Source organism: Mobula hypostoma, chromosome 11 (genome assembly GCF_963921235.1).
Source record: "Mobula hypostoma chromosome 11, sMobHyp1.1, whole genome shotgun sequence".
Classification (NCBI taxonomy): domain Eukaryota; kingdom Metazoa; phylum Chordata; class Chondrichthyes; order Myliobatiformes; family Myliobatidae; genus Mobula; species Mobula hypostoma.
The window spans coordinates 64,965,358-64,990,099 of record NC_086107.1 but is presented as its reverse complement, the minus strand read 5'-3'; the positions used below and the strand labels follow the sequence as shown (position 1 = coordinate 64,990,099).

Sequence of the window (24,742 nt, the reverse complement as noted above, 5' to 3'; positions counted from 1 at the left end):
CGTTGATGGTTTTATCTTCATAATGACCACAGCCAGAATTATTGAGAGTCACCATGAACTGGTAGTAAAACTGTCAATGCAGTCTCCTTCCTTCAGCCAATAAGGCGGTTTTAACCATTCCCAAATGGGTAAATGTAACAGGTTTAAGACTAAGTAGTCTTTTGAAAGGTATTTTGGTAACTATTTTTGTTTCATGAATATCCTGACTTTCAGCCATATAGAAAAGCTAACTACTTTATTTGATTCTATTTGCTTTTTTTAAAGAAATATATAGTTTGCGGCTTTCAATCTGATATTATCAAAACCTTATTTCTTTATTTTACTTGTAGTCCATGAATCCAAAGTAAAAGGTACTTTTTATGACCTGGCAAACCAATGAAATTAGAAAATATGGTGTCATTTAGTGTACCACTGCTAAATTTCCCTCAGCACCTTTAAAGTCATGTTTAGAACGCCATGTCTACTGAGAGTAACTTTATGAACTGGTAGCATATCTGTCCTACTGTCTCCCTTCTTCAATTACATGCCAGATCCAATCACACCAGCTCTTGTTTGTAGTATCAATTGGGACCTCTCTAAACTATTAAAAATTGCATTTTAACATGAACTAAAACAGGCAAAAATGCAGAACCTCACTAATAATGATACCTAGAAATCAGGAGCAGAATAGACCATTGGGCTGCTCAAGTCTGCTCTACCATTTAAAAGGTTTGTGGCTGATATCATTGTAACCGTATCTGCATTACGGTCTACCCATTAGAACTTTTCACTCATTGGCTTATCAAGAATTTATCAACCTACACCCTAAAAATATTCAAAGATTCTGCTTCCACATCTCTTAAGGAAGGAAGTTCTAAAGTCTCATGACCTTTGGGTGAAAAAAAATCACTTCATTTCTATTTTAAGTGGGTGATCTTCATTTTCAACAGTGACCCTGAATTTTAGATTCTCCAACTGAAGGAAACTCTCTCTCAATACATGTTTCAATCAAGTAATTTGTTTTCTCAACTCCAACAGATACAAGTCTAGACAGCCCAACCATTCCTTTTGAGATAGCTCATCCAAAACAACTACTTCCAACACATTAACAGGAGACCAATATTGCCGGTACTCCAAATAAGTCTCACCAATCACTCATAACTGAATTTTAAATGACTGAATGTAATTTCCTATTGCTGTATTCAATTCACTCAACAATTACTTGCAAATATTAAAAGGCACATTTGTTTCTGGGGATTATACAGATGAGATTAAACCCTCTCTATGTTTCTTAAAGACTTAAACCTTGCTGTGGAGTAATTTCACCTCAGCAATAATTATTTATTTTTCCCCATATATATTCTTTGGTGGACTGCAGTTCATTGCTTCAACCAAGGGATGTGATTGGTTTGCCTCACAGGATTAACTGCAGCCATTGGTAAATCTGGAATTGGTTGAGCAGACAACCGAGCTGCGAGAGATCAAGAAGGAGATCAGAATCCCAGAAATTTCTTAGGTGGAGATCAGAGACTTCAGAAGCAGGAATGTGTCAGGTGATCTGACTCACTGTGATAGAGCAACAAATATTCTGCTGGAGGAATTCAGTTAGATAATCCTATACCTAGATAATTTACCAAACCCTGTACTGATGGTGCTCTGGATTTCAGTTTGTGACCTACCTGTTGAAGCTGTGCTGGCTCCTGGTGCTGATGGGTTTGTATCTGTCTGCTGTGCAGAGGAGGAGGTGCCCCCTGCGTTCTCCAAGGGCCAATCAGAACTTGTTCCAGCACTGGCCTCCGCCATCTGACTGGCTGTGGTCTCTAGTGGTGCCTCTGATTCACTCAGTGAAGACTGGCTGGCTGTTGAAATTAACACAGTTCTGATAAGATGAATTAATTCATTTAATATCATGAACATAAAATGCCATTTTTGCCTTGAATTACAGTAAGATATACAAGTTGAAAAAATAAAATTTCTTTTTCCACAGATGCTGGCTGACCAGTTAATATTTTCTATTTTATTTCAGATCTCTTGCACATGCACAATTTTTGTAGATATGAATGTGGGTGAGTGACCATGTGAAGATCAGATGAACACTCAGTGGCCAATTCATTAGGTACACCTGTATACTTGCTCCTTAATGCAACTATCTAAATCAGTCTTGTTTTAGCAACTCAATGTATGAAAGTATATGGACATGGTCAAGAGGTTCAGTTGTTGTTTAGACTAAACATCAGAATGGGGAAGAAATGTGATCCAAGTGATGTTGACTATGAAATGATTGTTGGTGCCAGACAGTGTGACTGAGTATCTCAGAAACTGCAGAACTCCTGGGATTTTTGTGCACAACAGTCTCTAGAGTTTACAGAGATGGCTGCAAAAAACAAAAAAACACTCAGTGAGCGGCAGTCCTGTGGGTGAAAATGCTCAGTAAGGAGAAAGGTCAGAGGAGAATGGCCAGACTTGTTCAAGCTGACAGGAAGGTAACAGTAACTCAAATACCTACGTATTATAACAGCGGTGTGCAGAAGAGCATCTCTGAATACACAACACATCAAACCTTGAAGTGATGGGCTACAGCAGCAGAAGATCACAAACATACTCAGTGACCACTTTTATTAGGTATAAGAAGTACCTAATAAAGTGGCCACTGATTGTATATTAAAATCTAGAATGAACTATTCTACAAAATAGGTAAGCTGAGCACAGGTCTGAAAAAAGAAAATTCGGGCTCTTAAGCCTGTTCTTTATTCAAATGGATCACAAACTGTTTCTTAAAGCGCAAGTTCCATATTTCAATTGTCTTAATGAATAAAAATGAATCTTTCAAATGTTTGATTTTTTTCTTAATGATGCAAACGTATCATTGCCTTTCGGAAGAATAAAATGTTCAGATTTCTATTACACCTGAAGGAATGGCCCAACATCACCTATATTTCTATTCAGACAGGGAGAATTAATGAGGTTATATTAATGATGCTTGAAAGCTGGACAAATCATTACAGAATCCGCTTGATAGACAGGTGGCTTGAAATGTAAGTAAGTGTGGACATCAATGTGTACTGGTTGTTGATTAGGCATAATGGTAGTCACAGGGCCTTCTGTAATCTAGTTACAGAAGAGTTCCTATTGTATCACCGACTGTCAACAATCTGATATTTCATATGGCAATTTCTAAGCAAGTCTGCAATTATGGAAAGCATTGCCATTACATCTTGTTAAAATTTGATTACTGCACCCTAAATTTCCACCACCCCAATTTTGCAGTGAATCCAAGAGAGAAGAGCAACAATAAAAAAAATGTAAACAACATGACAGTGTCTGCATCAACTGACCACTAGTTCAGCTCAAACTCAAAACAGTATGACCCCCAACTTGCATGACACTATTCAAACACCCAAGTCCATCATTTTCAGTTCTGTAATGTCAACAAATGTGGCAGCCTATTTACACACAAAGTTTCATAACAAGCAGCATGATAAATGATAAGACAAACAGCTTTAAAAATGATGTTGATTAACATGCTTCTGGGAAAATATCCCTGCTCTTTGAATAATTCCATGGACATTATTATTTCCATGTGACTAGACAGACCAGACTTGGTGTGCGGATCTTCGAGAAGGAAAGCAGCACTTCCAATTTTTCATAGTTCAAAGCTATCCAGAAATGTCAATTGGAACTGTATGCTCAAATTTGTGGTGCAGTTTTTGAATCCTTAAAATTTCTCTTGGAGATATGAGTGATATACTGCTGAGCTAAAATTGCAACCTGAAAATAAAGACTTGCAATTATATTGTATTTTTCAGAATACCTCACAGCACTTTGCTGCCAATGACCTGTTTAAAGTGCAGTTCTATGAAAAAAGTGGGAATGAATTTGCACAAGGAAGGCCACACAAACAGTAATGCAGTGATTTCATAGAATGAAGGATGCAGAAACACATCATTGCTGGTAATTATGACCCACTCAAACATCCTCTCATCTCACGAATATACATCTCTATTTCTCTGCCCCAAATGTTATCTAGTTTTGCATTTAATGCATCAATACTATTGATTACTACTACTGCCTGAATACATTTCACATGCTCACCAATAAATAACTTCTGAATTCACCTCTAATTTCTCCATCTCTATCTTATTATGTTGTGGTTTATCTGTTTCCACATATGGGAAACTGCTGAGATGTATGCACTGTCAAAATAAGTCACAGTTCTTAAGATCCTCTTTTTGATCACTAACTCACAACTCCTACTACTCATTTCCCCACCTCCCTGCCCAAAGAAGGATTTAAGAGAAAAGCAACTTGGGAGGTTCAACCTTTCCTGATAGGTATAATCTCCTTGCTCCATACATCTGAACATATCTTGCACAGTTTGAGGATAGAGGGGAAGCCTTTTAGGACCGAGGTTAGGAAAAACTTCTTCACACAGAGAGTGGTGAATCTGTGGAATTCTCTGCCACAGCAAACTGTTGAGGCCAGTTCATTAGCTATGTTTAAAAGGAAGTTAGATATGGCCCTTGTGGCTACAGGGGTCAGGGGGTATGGAGGGAAGGCTGGGTTCTGAGTTGGATGATCAGCCATGATCATAATAAATGGCGGTGCAGGCTCGAAGGGCCGAATGGCCTACTCCTGCACCTATTTTCTATGTTTCTATGTTTCTATGAAACAGAATCAGAATCTGGTTCAATATCACTAGCACGTCATTGAATTTCTTGTTTTGCGGCAGCAGTACATTGGAATACATAATAATAAGAAACTATAAATTACAATTAATATTTATAAAATAAATATTATATTTATAAATATTTATAAAATAAATAAGTAGTGCAAAAAAAGTGAAAAAGTGAAGTAATATACATGGGTTCACTGACCATTCAGTAATACCACAGCAGTAGGGAAGAAGCTGCTCCTGAAATGTTGAGCGTGTGTCTTCAGGGTCCTATACCACCTTGATGGTGGCAATAAGAAGAGAGCATATCCTTGGTGATGGGGATCCTAATGATCTCCTCAATGCTGGGGAGACTAGTGCCTGTTATGGAGCTGACTGAGTTTACAACTTTCTACAGCTTTATCTGATCCTGTGCATTGACCCTTCCATACCAGATGTTGATGCAACCAGTTAGAATGCTCTCCACGGAACAGAGTCATAGAAAACTACAGTACAGAAATAGGCCCTTCAGCCCATCTAGTCCATACCGGACCATTTATACTGCCTAGTCCCATTGACTTACACCCAGACTATAGCCCTTCATAACGCTCCCATCCATGTACCTATCTAAACTTCTCTTAAATGTTGAAATCAAAATCGCGTCCACCACTTGTACTGGCAGCTTGTTCCACGCTCTCGCCACCTTCTGAGTGAAGAAGATCCCCCCCATGTTCCCCTTAAACATTTCAGCTTTCACCCTTAACCCATGACCTTTAGTTGTAGCCTTATCCAATCTCAGTGGAAAAAGCCTGCTTGCATTGACCCTATCTATACCCCTCATAATTTTGTATACCTCTATCAAATCTCCCCTCAATATTCTATCTTCTAGGGAATAAAGTTCTAACCTATTCAATCTTTCCATATAACTCAGGTCTTCCAGACCCAGCAACATCCTTGTAGATTTTGTTTGTATAGCTTCAGTCTTACTTAAATCTTTCCTGCAGGTAAATGACCAAAACTGCACACAATATTCCTCACCAAAGTCTTTTACAATTTCAACATAACATCCCAACTCCTGTACTCAATACTTTGATCTGTCAAGGCAATATGCCAAAAGTTTTCTTAATGACCCTGTGTAACTGAGAAGCCACTTTCAACGAATTATGGACCTGTGTTCCCAGATCCCTTTCTTCTCCCACACTCTGAAGTCCCCTTCTGCTCACTGTGCAAGACCTATCCTGGTTGGTCCTCCCATAAGTGCAACACCACACACTTGTCTGCATTAAATTCCACCTGCCATTTTTTAGCCCTTTTTTCCAGCTGGTCCAGATCCTGCTGTAAGTTTTGATAGTCTTCGTCGCTGTCTATCATACCCCCCAATTTTGATGTCATCTGCAAATTTGTTGATCCAGTTTACCACATTATCATTAATATAGATGACAAACTACAATGGACACAGCGACACTCCACTAGTCACAGGACTCCAGTCAGAGAGACAACCATCTACCACCACACTCTGGCTTCTCCCACATAACAAATGTCTAATCCAATTTACTACCTCATCTTGAATGTCCATAAGACCATAAGACAAAGGAGCAGAAGTCGGCCATTCGGCCCATTGAGTCTGCTCCGCCATTTTATCATGAGCTGATCCATTCTCCCATTTAGTCCCACTCCCCTGCCTTCTCACCATAACCTTTGATGCCCTGGCTACTCAGATACCTATCAATCTCTGCCTTAAATACACCCAATGACTTGGCCTCCACTGCTGCCCGTGGCAACAAATTCCATAGATTCACCACCTTCTGACTAAAAATATTTCTTTGCATTTCTGTTCTGAATGGGCACCCTTCAATCCTTAAGTCATACCCTAAGTCATGTCAAGTGACTAAACCTTCTAGACCAATCCCTCTGGGGGGAACTTGTCAAATGCCTTGCTGGAGACAAAATCGACTGCTTTGCCTTCATCAACTTTCCTGGTAACATTGTCGTAAAATTGGTCAGACGTGACCTACCATGCATAAAGCCATGCTGGCTATTCCTAATTAATCCCTCTCATATATCTGGTTCCTTAGAATACCTTCCAATAATTTTCCTACTGCTAATGTCAGGCTCACCGGTCTATAATTTCCTGATCTATCCTTAGAGCCTTTCTTAAATAGTGGAGCAGCATTAGTTATCCTCCACTGCCTCACCTGTTGCTAAGGGTGATTTAAATATCTCTGTTAGGGCCCCTGTAATTTTTGCACTTGTGTCACAAAGGGTCCCAGGGAACACCAAATCAGGCCCTGGGGATTAGTCTACCCTAATTTGCCTCAAGAAAACAAGCACTTCCTCCTCCATACTCTGTACAGAAGTCATGACCTCACTGCTGCTTTGCCTCTCTTCTATAGACTCTGTGTCCACCTCCTGAGTAAACAGAGATGCAAAAAATCCAGTTAAAATCACCCCCATCCCTTTTGGCTCCAAACATAGATTAGCAGTCTAATCTTCCAGAGAACCAATTTTGTCCCTTGCAATCCTTTTGCTCTTAACCTATCTGTCGAAGCCCTTCGGATTCTCTTTCATCTTGTCTGTTAGAGGAACCTCATGCCTTCTTTTAGCCCTCCCAATTTCTTTCTTCAGTGCTCTCTTGCATTTCTTATATGGCTCAAGTACCTCATTTGTTTCTGCCTGTAGCTGCTATGCATCTTTTTTTTTAACCAGGGCCTCGAAATCTCTCAGGTTCCCTAAATGTGTTATCTTTGCCTTTTATTCTGACAGACAAATATAAGCTCTGTACTCTCAAAGTTTTCACTTTTGAAGGCCTCCCACTTACCAACTACAGGTCGACCTTCTATAATCCGGCACCATTGGGACTTGAGGAGTGCCGGATTACTGAAAATGCCAAATTACAGAAGGGTCACATTAAGCAATAGCTAACCAGCTCATCATACCTTTAAAATATCAAAGGATTCAAAGGTTCATTTAATATCAGAGAAATGTATACAATATACATCCTGAAATGCCTTTTCTTCGCAACCATCTACAAACGTTTGTACAAAAACAGAGTGCCCTAAAGAATGAACAACAATTAAATGTTAGAACCCCTAAGCTCCCCCACTGGCTCTGCTCCCCTCCCTCCCGCGCGTAAGCGGCAGCGAGCAACAATCCCCCCTCCCCACCGGCAAAAAAATAAAGCGCACCCACTACCAGCACTCAAGCGTGAGCTAAGCGATTGCAAAGACACAGACTTGCAGTTACCCCAAAGATGACATTGTTCACCCAATAGTTCGATATGCTGCAGGCTCTCTCTTTCCTAATAAGGGAGAAAGAGGTGACTCATGTAAATCAGTACAACTTAGATAATAATGAAACAGAAATATTAAATGAGTAGCGAGTGAAATTTTAATAAAGTAATACACTGTACAGGCACAGATAAAATAAAGGGTACAGGTAAATGTACAGGAATTAACTTATACAGAACAGCTGAGCACTTCCGCTTCTAAAGTGAGACATTTAATACACCTTCAGGCAAAGCTACATGTCTGCAAGAGTGGGGTTCTCAGAAGCAGAAGTCAGAGAAAGGAGATCTTCTAGACACCACATTTCACGTCTCCGCCAGGGATTCGGCGCTGGGCTCTTCTCTCTTCACTCGCAGTTACTGAGGGAATCCTCGTTAGTCTCTTTTCCTCCGCTTAGTAATATGCCTAAATTCAGCGGGTGACCATGTCTGATCTGAGGTTGTAGGCAGAAAAGAACAGAGCGCCGGCTGGGTGATGCCGGAGGGCAGTGTCCAACTGTCGGCAGGCAGGCGAGAAGGCGGACCGACCCAGCGTGCGCCAGCTCCCCCGCTGCTGGCTGGTGCCGGGTGGACGCGCCTCACGCAAATGTTATTAATAAATGCAGGAAAACAAGCAGGAATCACCTGTCTGTGCTTACAAGAGTGCGCCAACACGTGAACAGATCTAGCGCAACCAAAACAGTGCGCAGATTGGTACGGTGGCCCGGAAAATTTGAAATTACAGTTGTGTGGAAAATTTGAAAGCAGTGTGGATTATCGAAGGAACCGGATTACAGGTAGTTGGATTAGTGAAGGTCGACCTGTACACCTTTACCAGAAAACAGCCTGCCCCAATCCACACTTGCCAGATCCTTTCTGGTACCACCAAAACTGACCTTTCTCCAATTTAGAATCTCAACCCGAGGACCAGATCTTTTTGATAATTACCTTGAAACTAATGGCATTATGATTATTAGATGAAATGTGTTCCCCTACAAGCTTCTACATTCTGCCCTGTCTCGTTCCCTAAAAGGAGATCAAGTATAGCACACTCTCTTGTTGGGACTTCTATGTACTGAATAAGGAAAATTTCCTGAACACATCTGACAAACTCTTTCTCATCCAGCCCTTTTACAGTACAGGAGCCCCAGTCAATATGTAGAAATTTAAAATCACCTACTATCAAAAAACTTGTGTTTCTTGCAAGTCTACGATCTCTCTACAAATTCGTTCCTCTAAATCCGCGGACTTTTGGGTGCTCTATAGTATCGCCGAATTAAAGTGGTCATACTTTTCTTATTCCTCATTTCCATCCATAAAGCTTCACTAGATGAGTTCCCCATCTGTCCTGACTGAGCATTGCCATGACATTTTCTCTGACTAGTAACGCCTCCTCTCCCTCTTTAATCTGTCCTGCTCTATCACATCTAAAACAATGGAACCCCAGAATACTGAGCTGTCAGTACTGCTCCTCCTGCAAACAAGTAGCTACAGTACCATCATTCCAGTGTTGATCCATGCCCCGAGCTCATCTGCCTTTCCTAGAATACTTCTTCCATTGAAATAAGCACAACTCACAACATTAGTCCCACCTTACTCAACCTTTTGTCTGAAGTCTTAACAACATCTGTTTCCAGAACCACTCTACTATCTGTTCAGGTACTCTGGTTCCCACCCCCTGCAGCTCCAGTTTAAATCTCCCCTGCAGTACTAGCAAACCTTCCCGCTAGGATATTAGTCCCCCCCTCTAGTTTAGGTGCAAGCTGTCTCTTCTGTACAGGTCCTACCTTCCCTGAAAGAGAGCCCAATGATCCAAACTCTGAAGTCCTCCCTCCTGCAACAACTCCTTAACCACGTGTTAAACTATACGGTCTTCCTACTTGTGGCCTCGCTAGCACATGGCACTGGTAGCAATTCTGAGATCACCAACCTGGAAGTCCTGTCCTTTAACTTAGCAACTAACTCCCTGAACTTACCTTGCAGAACCTCGTCCCTCTTCCTACCTATGTCATTGGTATCTATGTGGACCATGAGCTCTGGCTGTTCACCCACTTAAGAATTCTAAGGACTAGATCCAAGATGTCCTGGACCCTGGCACCCAGGAGGCAACATGCCATCCAAGTATCTTATTCTTGGCCACTGAACCTCCTTACTGTTTGCCAAAATAATGAATTCCCTATCACCACAGCTCAGCTTTTCTCTTCCATTCCCTCCATACACCTGACCACTCTGAATTTCTAAGTTGTTTCCATTCCCCCAACAGTATCCAAAGTGGTATATCTGCTGTTGAGGAGGATGGCTACAGGGGTACTCTGTACTGACTGTCTAACCTCTTTCACCCTCCTGACTGTCACTCAGTTCCCTGTGTCCTGCACCTTGGTGTAAGTACCTCTCTATATGTCCTATCTATCATGCCCTCAGCTTCCCGATGATCTGGAGTTCATCCAGTTCCAGCTCTATTTCCTTAACGTGGTTTGTTAGAAGCTGCAGCTGGACATACTTCTTGCAGTTACAGTCGTCAGAAACACTGGAGGTCTCTCTGCCTTCCTACAGCCTGCAAGAGGAGCATTCAGCTGTCCTGCCTGGCATCACTATTGCTCTAACGGTGCAATTATGAGAAAAGAAACAATAAATACATTGAAAAAAAAATTTACCTACAGCTTTTCACCTTCTCTCATTGAAGTGTCACCTTGCTGAAGCATTGAAGGAGCTAAAGCCTCAGAATCTCCACTGTAACACAGTGCAGTATGTTCTCAAAGGCAATACACTCACCTGCACAGGTCCTGATAAGGTCAGTCACAACTGTGGCGAATTCATTGACTATAATACTTCTATGTCATTTTTACTATTTGGCATCCAGCACAGAAGAAATTATTCCAAATGTGGTCCAATCAAAGCTCAAAAATATTTAATTTTACTGTCTCTGCTTTACAGTCACATCCTTATTGTAATGTAATTTTCTTGTGTTCACAATTTTTGATGATCTTTGTTATATATTCTCATTTTATTTTCCCTCTTCTCTAATTTCCAATGCGTGATCTCAATTATTTATTCAAACTTAATTCGTTGTATTCATCTGTGTTGGAAGACAATTACTAACTACATGCTTAGTCAAACTTACTGATATTTTTCTGTAAGTTGTGTAGTTCTGTTCATTGGAAGCCACCCAATTCATTGTCAATTCCAAATTTACAAGTACCTTTTGATTCCAAAATCAAAATTGTTAATATAAATTATTAATATCTGTGGCCCTATGACTGAACTTCCTGGGAATCCAGCACCTACTGTGTGCCCTTATTCTTTACTCCTAATCTCTGATTCTGTGTGGCCACCACCTATCCTATTACTTTACCCACTGACTCTGTCCTCACTGGACTTATCGTGTATTGGGGAAACTTACTGAAGATCCTTCTGAAAATTTACTTACGTTTCATTTACTGTTTTTATTCTCTGAAGTTAAGAGCTAGTGGGTGAGTCAAAAAATGATTTTCCATTTTGAAATGTTTGACAATTTATTTTTTTATATGTTTAATTCCAAAATGTCTATTTTCTCTGTTAGGAAGAAATCTATTAATTTTCTCACTGCACACAATGCAGTGAAATATTCTGTAGTTATCAAACTCCTCCTTCTTACATACAATATCAACTTTAGCCATCTACTAGAACTCTGGTACTATAGCCATTTAGAATGAATTATTAGTAATTACACATAATCATGGACATGATCGTTTCCTTGAATTGTTTAATTAATGTAGTCCAAGTAGACAGATGATTTTATCTGCCAGATTTCATTACTTTATTGCATTTTGTTCCTCTTACTATGTCAATTCATTTCTAATCTCATTTTCTAACACACTCATTTGCTAAGCCCCCTTATTAAAACTGAAACAAAAGAATAATTTACTCTTTCTTCCAAACCACCATCATTGTCCCTTTTATCTTGATTGTCCTTCAGTGACCAAATTGTCATCATGACTTTTTACCTGTATACTTGACTATTTTCTTTCACGATCCTTGAGAACTTAATTTTCAATTCATTTTTTAAAAATTTCTTTCTTTGGTTCGCCATTCTCCATGAATTTCATGCATGCCTTTTACATTGTGGTCCAGTGCCACCCATTTTATTTCCCAAGTTGTAGTCATGACCCTTAAAATCAAAACAGTTACTCACTCTTTTCCTCATGATATGTTTCTCTATATTGTTACTCTTAACAATTAGATATTATGGTCATTTTTGCTTGGATTTTCCTACTCTCAACTCTGCTAGTCTATATCATTCTTTCATTCTGGATGTTCCTTTGTTGGTGTTAAACCATAAGACCATCAGATATAGGAGCAGAATTCAGCCATTCGGCCTTTAGAGTCTGCTTTGCCACTTCATCAAGGCAGATCCATTTCCCTTTCAACCCCATTCTCCAGTCTTCTCCCCATACCTTTCATGATCTGACTAATCAAGAGCCTATCACATCTGCTTTAAATGCAACCAGTGACCTGGCCTCCACAGCTGCCTGTAGCAACGAATTCCACAGATTCACTATCCTCTGGCTAAAGAATTTTCACCTTATCTGTTCTAAATGCACATACCAGTAATTTGAGGTTGTGCCCTCTGGTCCTTGACTCACCCACCAAAGGAAACATCCTCTTCACAGGGCTTTCAAAATTCGATAGATTTCAATCAGATCCCCCCTCATTCTTCTAAATTCCAGTGTGCACAGGCTCAAAGTCTTCAATTGTTGCTCATATGATAATCCTTTCATTTCTGGAATCATTTCCGTCAATCTCCTCTGAACCTTCTCCAATGTCAGCACACTCTTTCTTAAATAAGGAGCTCAAAACTGCCCACAATACTCCAAGAAAGAGTATCTGCCTCTACCAGCATCCCTGGCAGTGCATTCCATGTACCCACCACTCACTCTGTGTAAAAAAAAAACTACCTCTGACATCTCCCCAGATTTTCTTTCAAAAACCTTAATGTTATGCCCTGTCGTATTAGCCGTTTCCACTCTAATCCTCTTGTCATTTTATACACCTGTCAAGGCACATCTCATCCTCCTTCGCTCCAAGGAGAGAAGCCCTTGTTGACTCAACCTATTTTCATAATGCATGTTCTTTATTAAGGCAGCATCCCGGTAAATCTCTTCTGCACCCTGTCTAAAGCTTCCTATAAAGGGGATCAGAACTGAACAAAATACTGCATGTGTGGTCCAACCAGAGTTTTATGGAACTACAACATTATTTCACAGCTCTTGAACTAAATCCTCCAACTAAGGAAGGCCAAGATACCTTCTTATTCACCCTATAAACTTGCATGGCAGCTTTGAGGGATCTCTGGAAGTGGATCCCAAGATCCCTCTGTTCCTCCACACTGCTAAGAAACCTGCCATTAACCCTGTATTTTGCCTTTAGTTCAACCTTCCAAAGTTAGTCTCTTCACACTTCTCTGGAGTGAACCCTATCTGCTACTTCTCAACTTAGCTCTGTATCCTATCAAAGTCCTGTTGTAACCTACGACAACAGTCCACACTATTCATAACACCACCAACCTTCGTCTCATCTGTACTCTTCCACTTCCTCATCCAAGTCATTTGTAAAAATCACCAAAAACAGGAGTCACAGGTCAGATCCCCGTGGAACACCAATGTTCACCAACCTCTTTCTACAACCACCCTCTACCTTTTGTGGGCAAGCCAATTTGAATCCACTCAGCCAATTTTCCTTGAATCCTGTGCCTCCTGGCTTCTGTATGAGCCTACCATGGGGATCTTGTCAAATGCTTAATAAAATCTATATGCGTCACATCTACTGTTCTACCTTCATTCGTGCCCCTTATTAGCCAAGTATACATATATTAAACTCTCATTTCCTGTTTATATCTGGGCTAGTTGCATTTCTTAAAGACTCCATCTGGCATCTTGTTAGTTGAAGTCTTTGCACCCTGCCTTTTATGCTTACTGTTATAATGTCAGTTCCATTCTAGCTCAGACAGAGCCAGTCTACCATTGTCTTCTCACCTTAGTACAGGTTGAGGCTCATCTTTCTTATACATCCTTTGATCATGTATTAACATGCCTAATATGGGGTGTATGGGGTGTCAGGGAGGGGTAGCACCTTCGTTGGGGGAACATGTTGCGTCCTTTTCAGGGCGGTTAGTCCACCTTTGGTCCCCACCTGGCACTCAGCTCTCACCTGTGGCTCCCCGTAGCTGTTTGCATGTGACAGCGGCCACAACCCAGGCAATGGCTTCGACAAGCCGGCTGAACCAGGTGAGGGTAGCCAACGGGTCTCAAACCCTCGGTGAGATAGGGAGTTGTCTATCCCAGCATGTGAAGACAGACTCTGGCAGATTGAGCGGACGAGACCAATGGAAGGTCCAATGGTCAAGAAGGCAGTCTCTGCAAGCGTCGTGGAATGTGTAGAGCATGACAAGACACAGAAGGCGTCCTGGTCATCCACCGCACCTAGTCTCATCTCCAGCCGTCTCGGCTCTGTCTTGCCACTGGATCCTGATGGGAATTGGGAAGAGAGAGTGAGGCTGACGCTGCGCAACTCCCCCTCACTTAAAACCAAATCAAGTGCTAGCCTCGACACCATCATGGTGTCGAGGTCTTCATCATAGACGACGATGGACGAATAACAACATGCCTAATACATCTGTTTCCATGGCGTTTTCATCTTTTTCAAGCAGTAATTCAAAGGTAATCAGTTCAGATGCAACTTCTAATTCAGGTGCTAAATCCTAAAACATCTTCAGTCGGACCTGTTCCACGCTGCCTCAAGGCCACAGACTACTTCTATAATTACAGAATATCTCATCACAACCAATTCCATTCAGCCCTTACAATGTTGCCTGTCCTTGGACTATCCTCTAAGAGTTGGTGATACGTCTACGTACTGACCAAGTGTAATGCAGTCTTTATTTGCATCCACATGAGCAGGTAGAAAGAGTCCTTTCACAATCAATGGTACAACCTCCCCTAAAATGCTCATAGGTACCCACTATTGATCCTCCTAACTGCCAGAGATTCATGCATCTGCAGGAAATAGCTGTCTTGAAATTAAAACTGAGAAATACTCAGCAGTTCAAGCTGCATCTGTGGTGCAAGAAACAGTTAAGAATCATTCAACAGAGTTGGGAGAGTGAGAAAAAATAATTAACCTCTATTTCTCGGCTCTTTTCTCTTCCACACCTACTGAGTGTTTCCATCCTTTACTGCTTTTGTTTCAGAATTCCAACAATTACAGTTTTTGTTTGGCCTTCTGATCCAAGCTAGTGTAGCTCTGAAACACGTGACAAGAAGGAATTTCTAAATAAACTTACCTACAGTAGTCACTGTCTAGAGGAAAGAATATATTTAGTGAGTCATTACATGACATCAAGGAGCTGGATAGTGAAGCCGTAGCAAAATATGTGGAGAAGATCCCATATTTGGGGAATATCTCTAAAATATACAATGTCCTCATTATCAGGAGGATAGGAAGCAATGTGATGAGAACACACAGTATGCAGAACAAGTTTTGGGAAATGCAAACATTAATGTTGCATTAATGGAAAAAAGGCAGTAAAGATTTTTAATAAATTCCAGAATGATTCAATTACTTCAATTTAATTTCCCCAGCTAAAATGGTAAGATTCATGTTCTTGTCTCTAGACAAAGCCTCTGCATACTGGTCTAATAACTTAGTCACTAAGTCACTATAACCCATTTCTTTTTTGTGCAAAAGAACTTCCTAAAATATTATGATGACATTTCTTCAATTGTGCTTAAAATTACTTAAAACTGCAAACTGTCTTAAGGAAGGAAATATAGAGATGAAGACCTCCACAGTTTGTATACTACATAAAGAAAGAGCTAAGAGAGATAATGCATTAATCTTTATTTAAGCAGAATAATAGTCAAAGAGGCTGCAAACAGCCATCAAAGCACAACGAGACAGATCAGATTCATGATACCTAATTTGCACTTCCATCTCCTCAGTCAAATCCAAGAGAGAACATTGAAAGGATAGGTTTATTTAGAATAGCACTGAATACTTACTAGGAAAATGTTTTTATTATATCACTGATAGGAACAAGGAAATAGGTAGTTCACCCAGCTATGTAGTGCTAATAGATCCACATACTGTAACTGGGCAGACTACTTAAATAGGGAAAAATGTTTTACATTAAAGATAATATGCAACAAGATAAATGAGAAAGTTTGTTAACATATAGAGTGCAAAATCTGCAACTTAAAGTTCACATGGGCACTAACGAGCCAGAAGTTTTCAAAATTAAGATATACCATTTTCATTTCATAAAGCCCAAAGTGTTTCCTACTAAATTAGTTTTTATTAATTTGGGAATTCCTTTCACAAGCATTTAGAAAAAGAACATTGGAGGCAGAGATCCCAGTTCTAACTACCACTGTCTGCTCTTGTAGAGTTGATTTTTATCCAAATTTATGTTAAATCTGAATGCACAAACAAAATTAAAATGATCTGTTGGTAGTAACTAGTTCTGTGCTTGTGTGGTAAAAATGGCTTCACTCTAAGCCGACTTAAAGCTGAAAAACACTGTTGTTGAAGACTTGAATTTATGGATCTTTCTTCAAAAATAAGGAAGACCTGATGATAACCGACCTCCAAGAGGACCACAACCTTGATGTGGTTTGGAGGCTTGCATGCCACAATGACCCGGAGAGCTATGTTGGATGGAGTCAGGGTTTTATGCTTTGGCTCTTGGTTAGGTCACCCATGCCAAACAGGTCATAGGGTAGAGGGCAGCCTAAGAGTGGTCCACCGATCCTCCAAGTTCAGGGGTTCAGCTCAGGGCTAACAACCCTGACTGGTGAATCAAATTGTTACAGAAACAGCAATGAAGAATCCTACATTGTATTCCTGAGTCTCCACCCAGGATTCGCATGACTGACACACCATAAAGGAAGCCCTGAACACCATCAGAGATGGAGGACCTTCATTACTGCCCTAAACGCCAGTGGCGTAACGGGCAGTAAGTAGATTATCACCGGGTCATACAGCACAGAAATGGGCCCTTTGACCTATCATGTCCATGCCAACCCTTCAAGCACCTATCCATTGTAATCCTCTTAACCAGTATCATTCACCATGTGCCCAATCCTAGGAAAATTCAAAGTTAGACTGTTGCTATTGAAACTGTTCCACTTCTCCAGGCACTGCACAACAGGAATATCTGGTCTACATAACTGCATTCAGATAAAGTGAAGAGTGTGATGCTGCAGAACTCCCTCCCCCAAGTCAAAACTCTGTAGTCTTGTCACAACCATCATAAATAGTGGGAGACAATTAAATGCTTACAGGAGGGAGTTGCTCCAAGAAGATGCCCATAACTGCTTTACTACTTACAGCAGACAGCCTGACATCATCCACCAAACATACACGCACGATAAAAATAAACCTACTACTATAAAGCAATTATAGATGAACAATAAATACGGTACATACCAAAGTACTGTGTACTGTGTCCAATTCTGGTCACCTCACTATAGGAAGAATGTGGAAGCATTGGAAAGGGTACAGAGGAGATTTACCAGGATGCTGCCTGGTTTAGAAAGTATGCATTATGATCAGAGATTAAGGGAGCTAGGGCTTCACTCTTTGGAGAGGAGGAGGATGAGAGGAGATGTGATAGAGGTGCACAAGAAAATAAGAGGAATAGATAGAGTGGATAGCCAGCACCTCTTCCCCAGGAATCTGTTTGTTAAGAATGCTGACAGCAAATTATGCTTGAATGGTGGAAAGATGTAACTGGAGACAACAGCAGTTACTCCAACCATTAATTAAACTGAAAACAACATTGGCCCTGATGCATCCTGCTGGTCATAAATTCTTTCAAAAGTCAATCAGCAAAATATCACCTGAAAACAAAAGGTACTTGTTTTTCACCGTGCCTGCAATTGGCTGTTGCGGATCTCCCGCACAAGCTCAAAAAGTTTCACACCCAGAGACTCTGGCATTTAATTCAGGCTGACATTTTAGTGCCATGACTGGGGAGGTTATGCATTGTGAATTCCTACCTTTGAATCAGGCATCAGACAGAGGCTAGCTCTACTCTCTGAGACAGACAAAAAAATTCTGGTGCATTATTCTGAAAAACAGGCCTCTCCACATTGTTCTGAGCAATATTCCTCAGCTTGGCCATTAATCTCATTCCATTAGGAGACTTCACAGCATAAAACTTGCTCTGTGGCTGGCACTTACTTCATCAGGCAAAAGTAGGTACTCCAGCCAGTTACTGAGTGGTTGTACAGTTCTTGGAATGTCTCAAAGTCAAGAAATGCGGTGTTATAAATTGAAGTCTTCCATATTTTTGAGGAACCAGTTTATTAGTGATTCATTTCGATCAAAATGTTAAATGATGAAATCAATATATACTGATGGTTCTTCCTGATGTCTTGAGTTTAGTTAGAATGTGCACTTGCTTAAGGTTTGAGAAAGGCAGGCAGTCATGCTAATGCCCGTCTTCTATTCATCCTGATGGATATATTTAATAACTTCACATACACACAGTTCACTGTCTGAGCTGCACCAGTACAACTTCAAGAGGTAACAGTGGTCATGACTCATGCATCAGAGGGCAGAAAGTCTTAATGAACTGGTGGAAAACTAGAATCACTTGTAGATCAGGCAGGGTGGCAAGCTTTAACAAGTACAGGATGCAAGTGAGTCAAGAATCTAGCAGTTTTTGCCATGTCAGATTAACTGCTCAAATTACTTTACCACAATTTAAATTCCTTCAAGACCTAGGCAACTGCCCCACCCACTCATGCTCAATGGCTCAGAGACATTATGCCCTGCTTAGACCTTGAAAAGATTCAGTATTTACTTCTAAATTCGGACATAAAGTTCCAAAAGGTGTGGGGACCTTTTCTTGAATATTTTAATAATTCCCGTTTAGATTAAGGGTTCATCCCTCCTTTTTCTCTTTTGCATTTAAATCCCTTACTTCCAGCATCTTTCGGTTGAGATTTACGTTATTTTTTGTTGCGTAAGCATATTATAGCTCAGGTAGCAGGCAATATGCCTTCTTTTTATAAATACAGCTCTGTGATGATAAAAGTTCTGATTAACTTTTCTATATATCGTAAGGTTGGCTTGGAGTTGGGGTAGTGGGGGGGGTGGGGTAGTAACTAACTTTATACAATTCTACTATGGGTGCTTTTCCTTAACTGTTATGAACTGTACATTTGATATGTTTGTTTTGCACTGTTTGTTTTTTTTGTTGGTGCATTGTAGAAACTTATATATAAAAAAATAAAAAGACCAGGCAACCACCCAATGGCTACTGCACCAGCAGGCTTTGTTTGATGAAATAAGATGCAAGGTAAAGGAAAAGGAAATCACAATGGAATGAGTACAAATGACTTGGCATAAGAGAGGACATTTCCCCTGCAACACCAAGGACCTTGGCTGGAAGAATGGAATACATGCCCGCTGAAATTTTGCTGAAGCAAGAAGAGTTGCATTTTAAATTACAAATGCATGTTCTGTGAGAAAAGGTTTGAAGAAATCTGTTCCCTATTAGTTTCTTCTAAAAGGAAAATTGGTTATGAAATACTAAATGACCTAGTTAAAAGAAAATACCATGAAATGAGGACAGCGTTAAAAATATAAAAGAGTACACAATAAGTCTTGACCAGAATACTACTGGGAGGGAACTGTCTGTAAGAAGGCTGCCAGATTAAAAGCAGTCTTTAGATACAGTTTCATGTGTTACGTACCCCGTAACTGGGTTGCCAAACCAGCAGAAATGGATCACTCAGTTGGAGTCTGGATTACTAGAACTAAGAAAGTTTTATTAAAGAAACAAGCAACACAGTAATCGAAAGGATAGTAAATGCAACAGTTCAGCAATGATAAACACACATGTGCACAGAATTAAGATAACAGCATCAATCAAGCTCTATCGTTGTCTAGGGGTAAATGACCAAATTTCAAAGTGACACAAAAGTTCAGTCCAATTTAGTTCAGTTCGCAGTAATCGTTGGTATGGCGATGGACAACGTGGGGGGAGGGAGAGAGAGAGAACGGGAACGACTGATCATTCAGAAACGGCTTCCACTCACAGACCGGCGATAATTGCTCACAAGCAGCTTTTGGGCAGGTCCTTGGTGATGTCACCTGAGGTCACCGACTGTGACCCCTCCTCCAGATGCGGTCGATCCTCTGCAGTGAACCCGGCACCCAAGCGAGGGTGGACACACACCGGGTTCCCACTGATCGTACCTTTCCACCCTGTGCGTTTAAGGTCCGGTACTTCCCACCGACTCGTGAGAGGCGCACCGCTTCCAGGGTCTCATTACCTCGGGTGTCGTGTGTCCTGCCTTAGCGAACCTGTCCCTTTTTATCCCCCTGCTGGGGTATCGCCTGTCCATCACTTCAAACAGCTCAGGGTTCAAAGGGGGAGCCGCTCCAGACAGCTCTCTTTCTCCCGTCCCTTCATTACACATCTCCAGATGCTGTTTCATTGTATTCCTTATTTCTCTCTTGAAGACAGGTGGCAGATCAACTGCTGATCACACAGGACAGCTAACATCTTATCTATGTGTATTCTCGTTACACATGTTAGACTGAGAAATCAAATTCTGCAGGAATGAGTTTAAGCTTTTGGAATGAAACTTTTAGTCCTTTATTTTTCCAATATCATCAAACAAATGAAGTATCACTATAGCCGCCACTGTTCTAAAATAATATTGCACTTCTAATGATTAACGCTCATCTTGGTACCAATAAAATGCACACCCTTTTGGGTGTATCAATGATGTAAATGGAGTGTGAGTGTGTCTAAGTGTCCTCCACATCGCTATTTTTCTCTCAGTATTTTGTTGCTCCACACAGTTAAGCATTTGCAATATTAAACACAGAAACAAGCTGGAACTCAGAAAATGCAAATAAAAACTAGTTTGTTATAAAGAAATAAGTCAAGAGATTGAGTAGGCTGCACTATCCCCAGGAATTGCAGATTTTTTGAAAGGCAAAAATATGCAGCAGATCTGAAATAAAAATTGAAAGCACTGGCAATGTTCAGGAAGTCAGGCAGCATCCGTAAAGGTGGACACATAGCTAATCTTCATTTCTTTTGTTATTTCCACAGTTCTGTTGTTTAGCACTTTTATAACTTATTTAGATCATTTCCATCATTTCCAGTTTCTTACCCTGGCTGGTCCCTGAAGTGGTAGCTTCCTGTAAATCCCTGTCTGTCTGGGTTTCCGCATTCTGTAGCTGTGGTGAAGGTGTTTGAGTTCCTTGTGAGGTAACAGAAGGGGCAGGGTTTCGAGGCTGCAGACCAATAGCATTCATTAGTCCCATATCTCGGTCTGTTCTCCACGATGTTCTATTCGGCCTGGAATAGAAACAGAATTGTCACTTAGACAAGCATTCCAATCACTGCTTGTCCAAATAGTCAGGCCTCATTGCTGCCAATTACTACTCACTATACCAGTTACATTTTTATTCTCATCTTGCTTCAAAAACTTTTCTCAAACCTTTGCTGAACTTTCAGAATGGCTTTGAGAACTTTTCCAAACACCCTATTTGATGCTGACTAAGCAAGTTATTTCTCAAAGCAAAAGGAAGGAGATGACTCTGGGTACTTATGTTTTTCTACAGGAAAGTTACCAGCCTTTAATTTCTGCAGTGATATTATTATTGGTGTATGTGTGCTGTTGGTTGGTAAGTACTGCTTTTATTGCCAGTTGTCAAATGCCCTTGAGAAAGTGGAGATGAGTCACTTTCTCAAACTATTGCAGACCTTCTTTTGTAAATACTCTATCTATGATGTTAGTAAGGAAGCCTTGGGGACTAGGCTCAGTAAAGAGAAAGGAAGAATGATACATTCCCATGTAGGGATGGTGTAAAACTTGAAAGTGAATCTGCAGGTGGTAACGTTCCAAAGCCCTTACAGTTTGTGAGGTGTCGTCAAACTTAGCAGGGCAAGCAATGCAGTACTCACTGCAGTCACACTCCTGACTTGTGCCTTGTGCATGTGAAAATGCTTTGGTGTGTCATTCACTGTAAGATACATAGCCACTGATCTGCTTGTGTAGCTACTGGTAAAATGATATGTAACTCTTCATAATGTAAAAAATAATGTAGTAAAAATTAATTTATCTTTTAATGTTAAAGTTGTTATGCATTCCCAGAAAATGCATGCAGTACATCCACACAAATTATGCATACGCAAGTATACATAACATTCCATTATGAAACACAGCACAATTTTTAAGTAACAACTTAGCTTATCAAGTTTTGCTCCTTCATGAACAGAATGGTTATATTGATAATGATTTTCTTGTTTCAAGTAGTTCATTACTACATCACTTACATTGATTGTATTCTGGTATCTCAGTGCGCTACAAGGTCTCTGAATATTGGGCAGATATTGCACCTGTGACCCTAAAACTATCAGGTGTTACTGCAATAGGGAAAAAGAATGAAAAGGCAAAAGATAAGCAGATGACGACTGGACTATTGAAACCAGCTGAGAAACCATTGCACCACCCATAATTATAATCACTATATATTACTGCAATAATAATTTTCACAGTGTTTCACAATGAACAAAATAGGTGATACAAGCTGATCAACAAAGGAGAAATTATGGAAATTTGATTGTCAAGTAGTCCTTAATGGAGTCAGAAAATTGGAAAATTATAATCAGAGTGTAAGGGCGTTCAGTAGTTTTGCAGCAAGCTGTAGAAATGAGGCAGAAAAAGAAAACATGGAGTGACCTGTGTATGAGAACAGGAATAATCTATGCCAAGAATTTAGCATAATCAGCAAGAACACGATAACAGGGTCCTGTTGTGGGGGAAGACAAGCTGGAAATGATAAAGAACAGAGGGTGGAGAGGTAGTTGGAATAGCTGAACTGGCTCACGTGTTGCTTGTTATGTTCATCATTATCTCAAGCTGCCGTACCATGGGAGAACAAAGCTTAGAAATACTGGCTGTGTTTAAAAGTCTTCAAATGTAGATCCCAGTAAAAACACAGCTTGCAGTGTGATGGTTCAGTGTTAAGTGGTGCAGTGAATCTGGCATCCCAAACAATGCCTGGGATTTTCTCATTTCACATGACAAAGATTCAATGGCCAGCCACTCACAGATGTTTCTTAGCTAGGGAAACATGATAATTAGTGATAACTTGTACATGAATAATTCAGAACTAATTAAGCACTGTCAGCACTTGTGTGGATCCCATCCGAGTCTAGGCACAAAAAGGCCCAAAAATCACTCAGGTTCACCTCTCCCTGCTTTTGCTTTATTAATGTCTTAGGACATGAATTCCCTGCAAAATGCTGCTTTCTACATCCTCAACAAGTCCCTACACTGTGCAGAGCCAACCCATCATGAAGTATTACTGCATAACTTTGAGAAACAATAAAGTCACACTCCCAGCTGACCCTGCTGTTTTACCAAATACTTGTTATCTCTGACATTTCAACATTCGAGATTCATCAATAATGAAATGGAAACTTAAATTTTCAATTAATACTTTAAAAACAATAAGTAATGAAATACTAAAAAGGGAAAAGAAATAAGTAATTGTGAAGAAGTATATGCAGTGTATCCTATTACATACTTTCTCCATGATTCTGCTAAAACCTTCAATGCAAATGATTGAAAATATATCTTTGAATGCCTGGTCAATAATGGATTAGGAAACTATATCTCCAGATCAAATTACTTGACAGTGCCTTTGTCATTCAAGTTTCAAAGTGGATAACTGTCTCATTCATTTTGGAAGCAGCATTCATTAATTTGCCTTAGTGAAGTACTGGAATGATTTGATTAAAATTTACTCCACATTAATACTAGACCATTGAGTCTTCAACCATGGCTGATTTATATTCCCCCCTTAACACCTTCTCCCTGTAATCTCTAGCTCCCTTACTAAACAAAAACCTATTATTTAGCACTTTACGAATACCCAATGACTTGGCCTCCACAGCCATCTATGGCAATGAGTACCACAGATTCATTGGCTAAAGAAATTTCTCATCATTTCTGTTCTAAAGGGACATCTTTCTATTTTGAGGCTGTGGCCTCTGATTCTAGACTCTCCCGCTACTGGAAACATCTTCTCAAAACCTAATCTATCTGGACCTTCCAATATTCAGTAGGTTTCAAAATGATCTCACAACATTCTTCTAAACTCAGTGTGTACTGGCCCAGAGCCCGTAAATGCTCCTTATATGTTACCCTTTTCATTCTTTTAAACCTCAGCTGGATGCACTCCAATGCCAGCACATTCTTTCTTAGATGTGGAGTGTAAAACTGCTCACAATACTTCAAATGTGATCTGACCTGTACCTTACAAAATCTCAGCACTACATCCTTAATTTTATATTCTACTCTGATCCAAATGAATGCTAACATTGCATTATCCTTCCTTACTACCGACTGAACCAGCAAGTTAACCTTGAGGGAGTCTTACTACCGACTCAACTAGCAAGTTAACCTTAAGGGAGCCTTGCACTAGGACTCTGTGTTGTGGTGTATGAAATTTTGTAAAATATTAAATGAAAGTCTGAACAATTCTAAGTGAGACTTTAACTCTTTGTGAACTCACGGCATGGAAGATGCCTGTACGAGTTAAACACTGGAGGTTTGTTAAGTGTTTGCTGATAGTGGCTGAATTCTTTCTGGCCTCGCGCGTCAGTGTCATCAGGATGTCTGTTGATGATCACAAGTTGTTTGAATGGAAGAAACCATGCTGTGTTAGTGCTACGAGAACAATAGATCAAAGAGTTTGTTTGTCTCTCCGTGTCTCGTTATGCTTGGGGGATCGAACCCCTAGTTATTGAGGCACCTATAGTTCTTGGGACTTTACCT

The 24,742-nt window shown here is 40.3% G+C and overlaps 1 protein-coding gene across 2 annotated transcripts in view; it reads right to left on the bottom strand.

Moving 5' to 3' along the window:
- Positions 1-24,742, bottom strand: part of LOC134353797 (activating molecule in BECN1-regulated autophagy protein 1-like) — a 423,477-nt gene that overhangs the window by 24,769 nt on the left and 373,966 nt on the right. For both annotated transcript variants that reach the window (XM_063062189.1, XM_063062188.1), the window contains exons 17-18: positions 21,065-21,252; positions 1,659-1,838 (exon numbers count right to left, since the gene is read on the bottom strand). In XM_063062189.1, the coding sequence (XP_062918259.1) occupies positions 1,659-1,838; positions 21,065-21,252 (368 nt within the window). The remainder of the gene's footprint in view (positions 1-1,658; positions 1,839-21,064; positions 21,253-24,742) is intronic.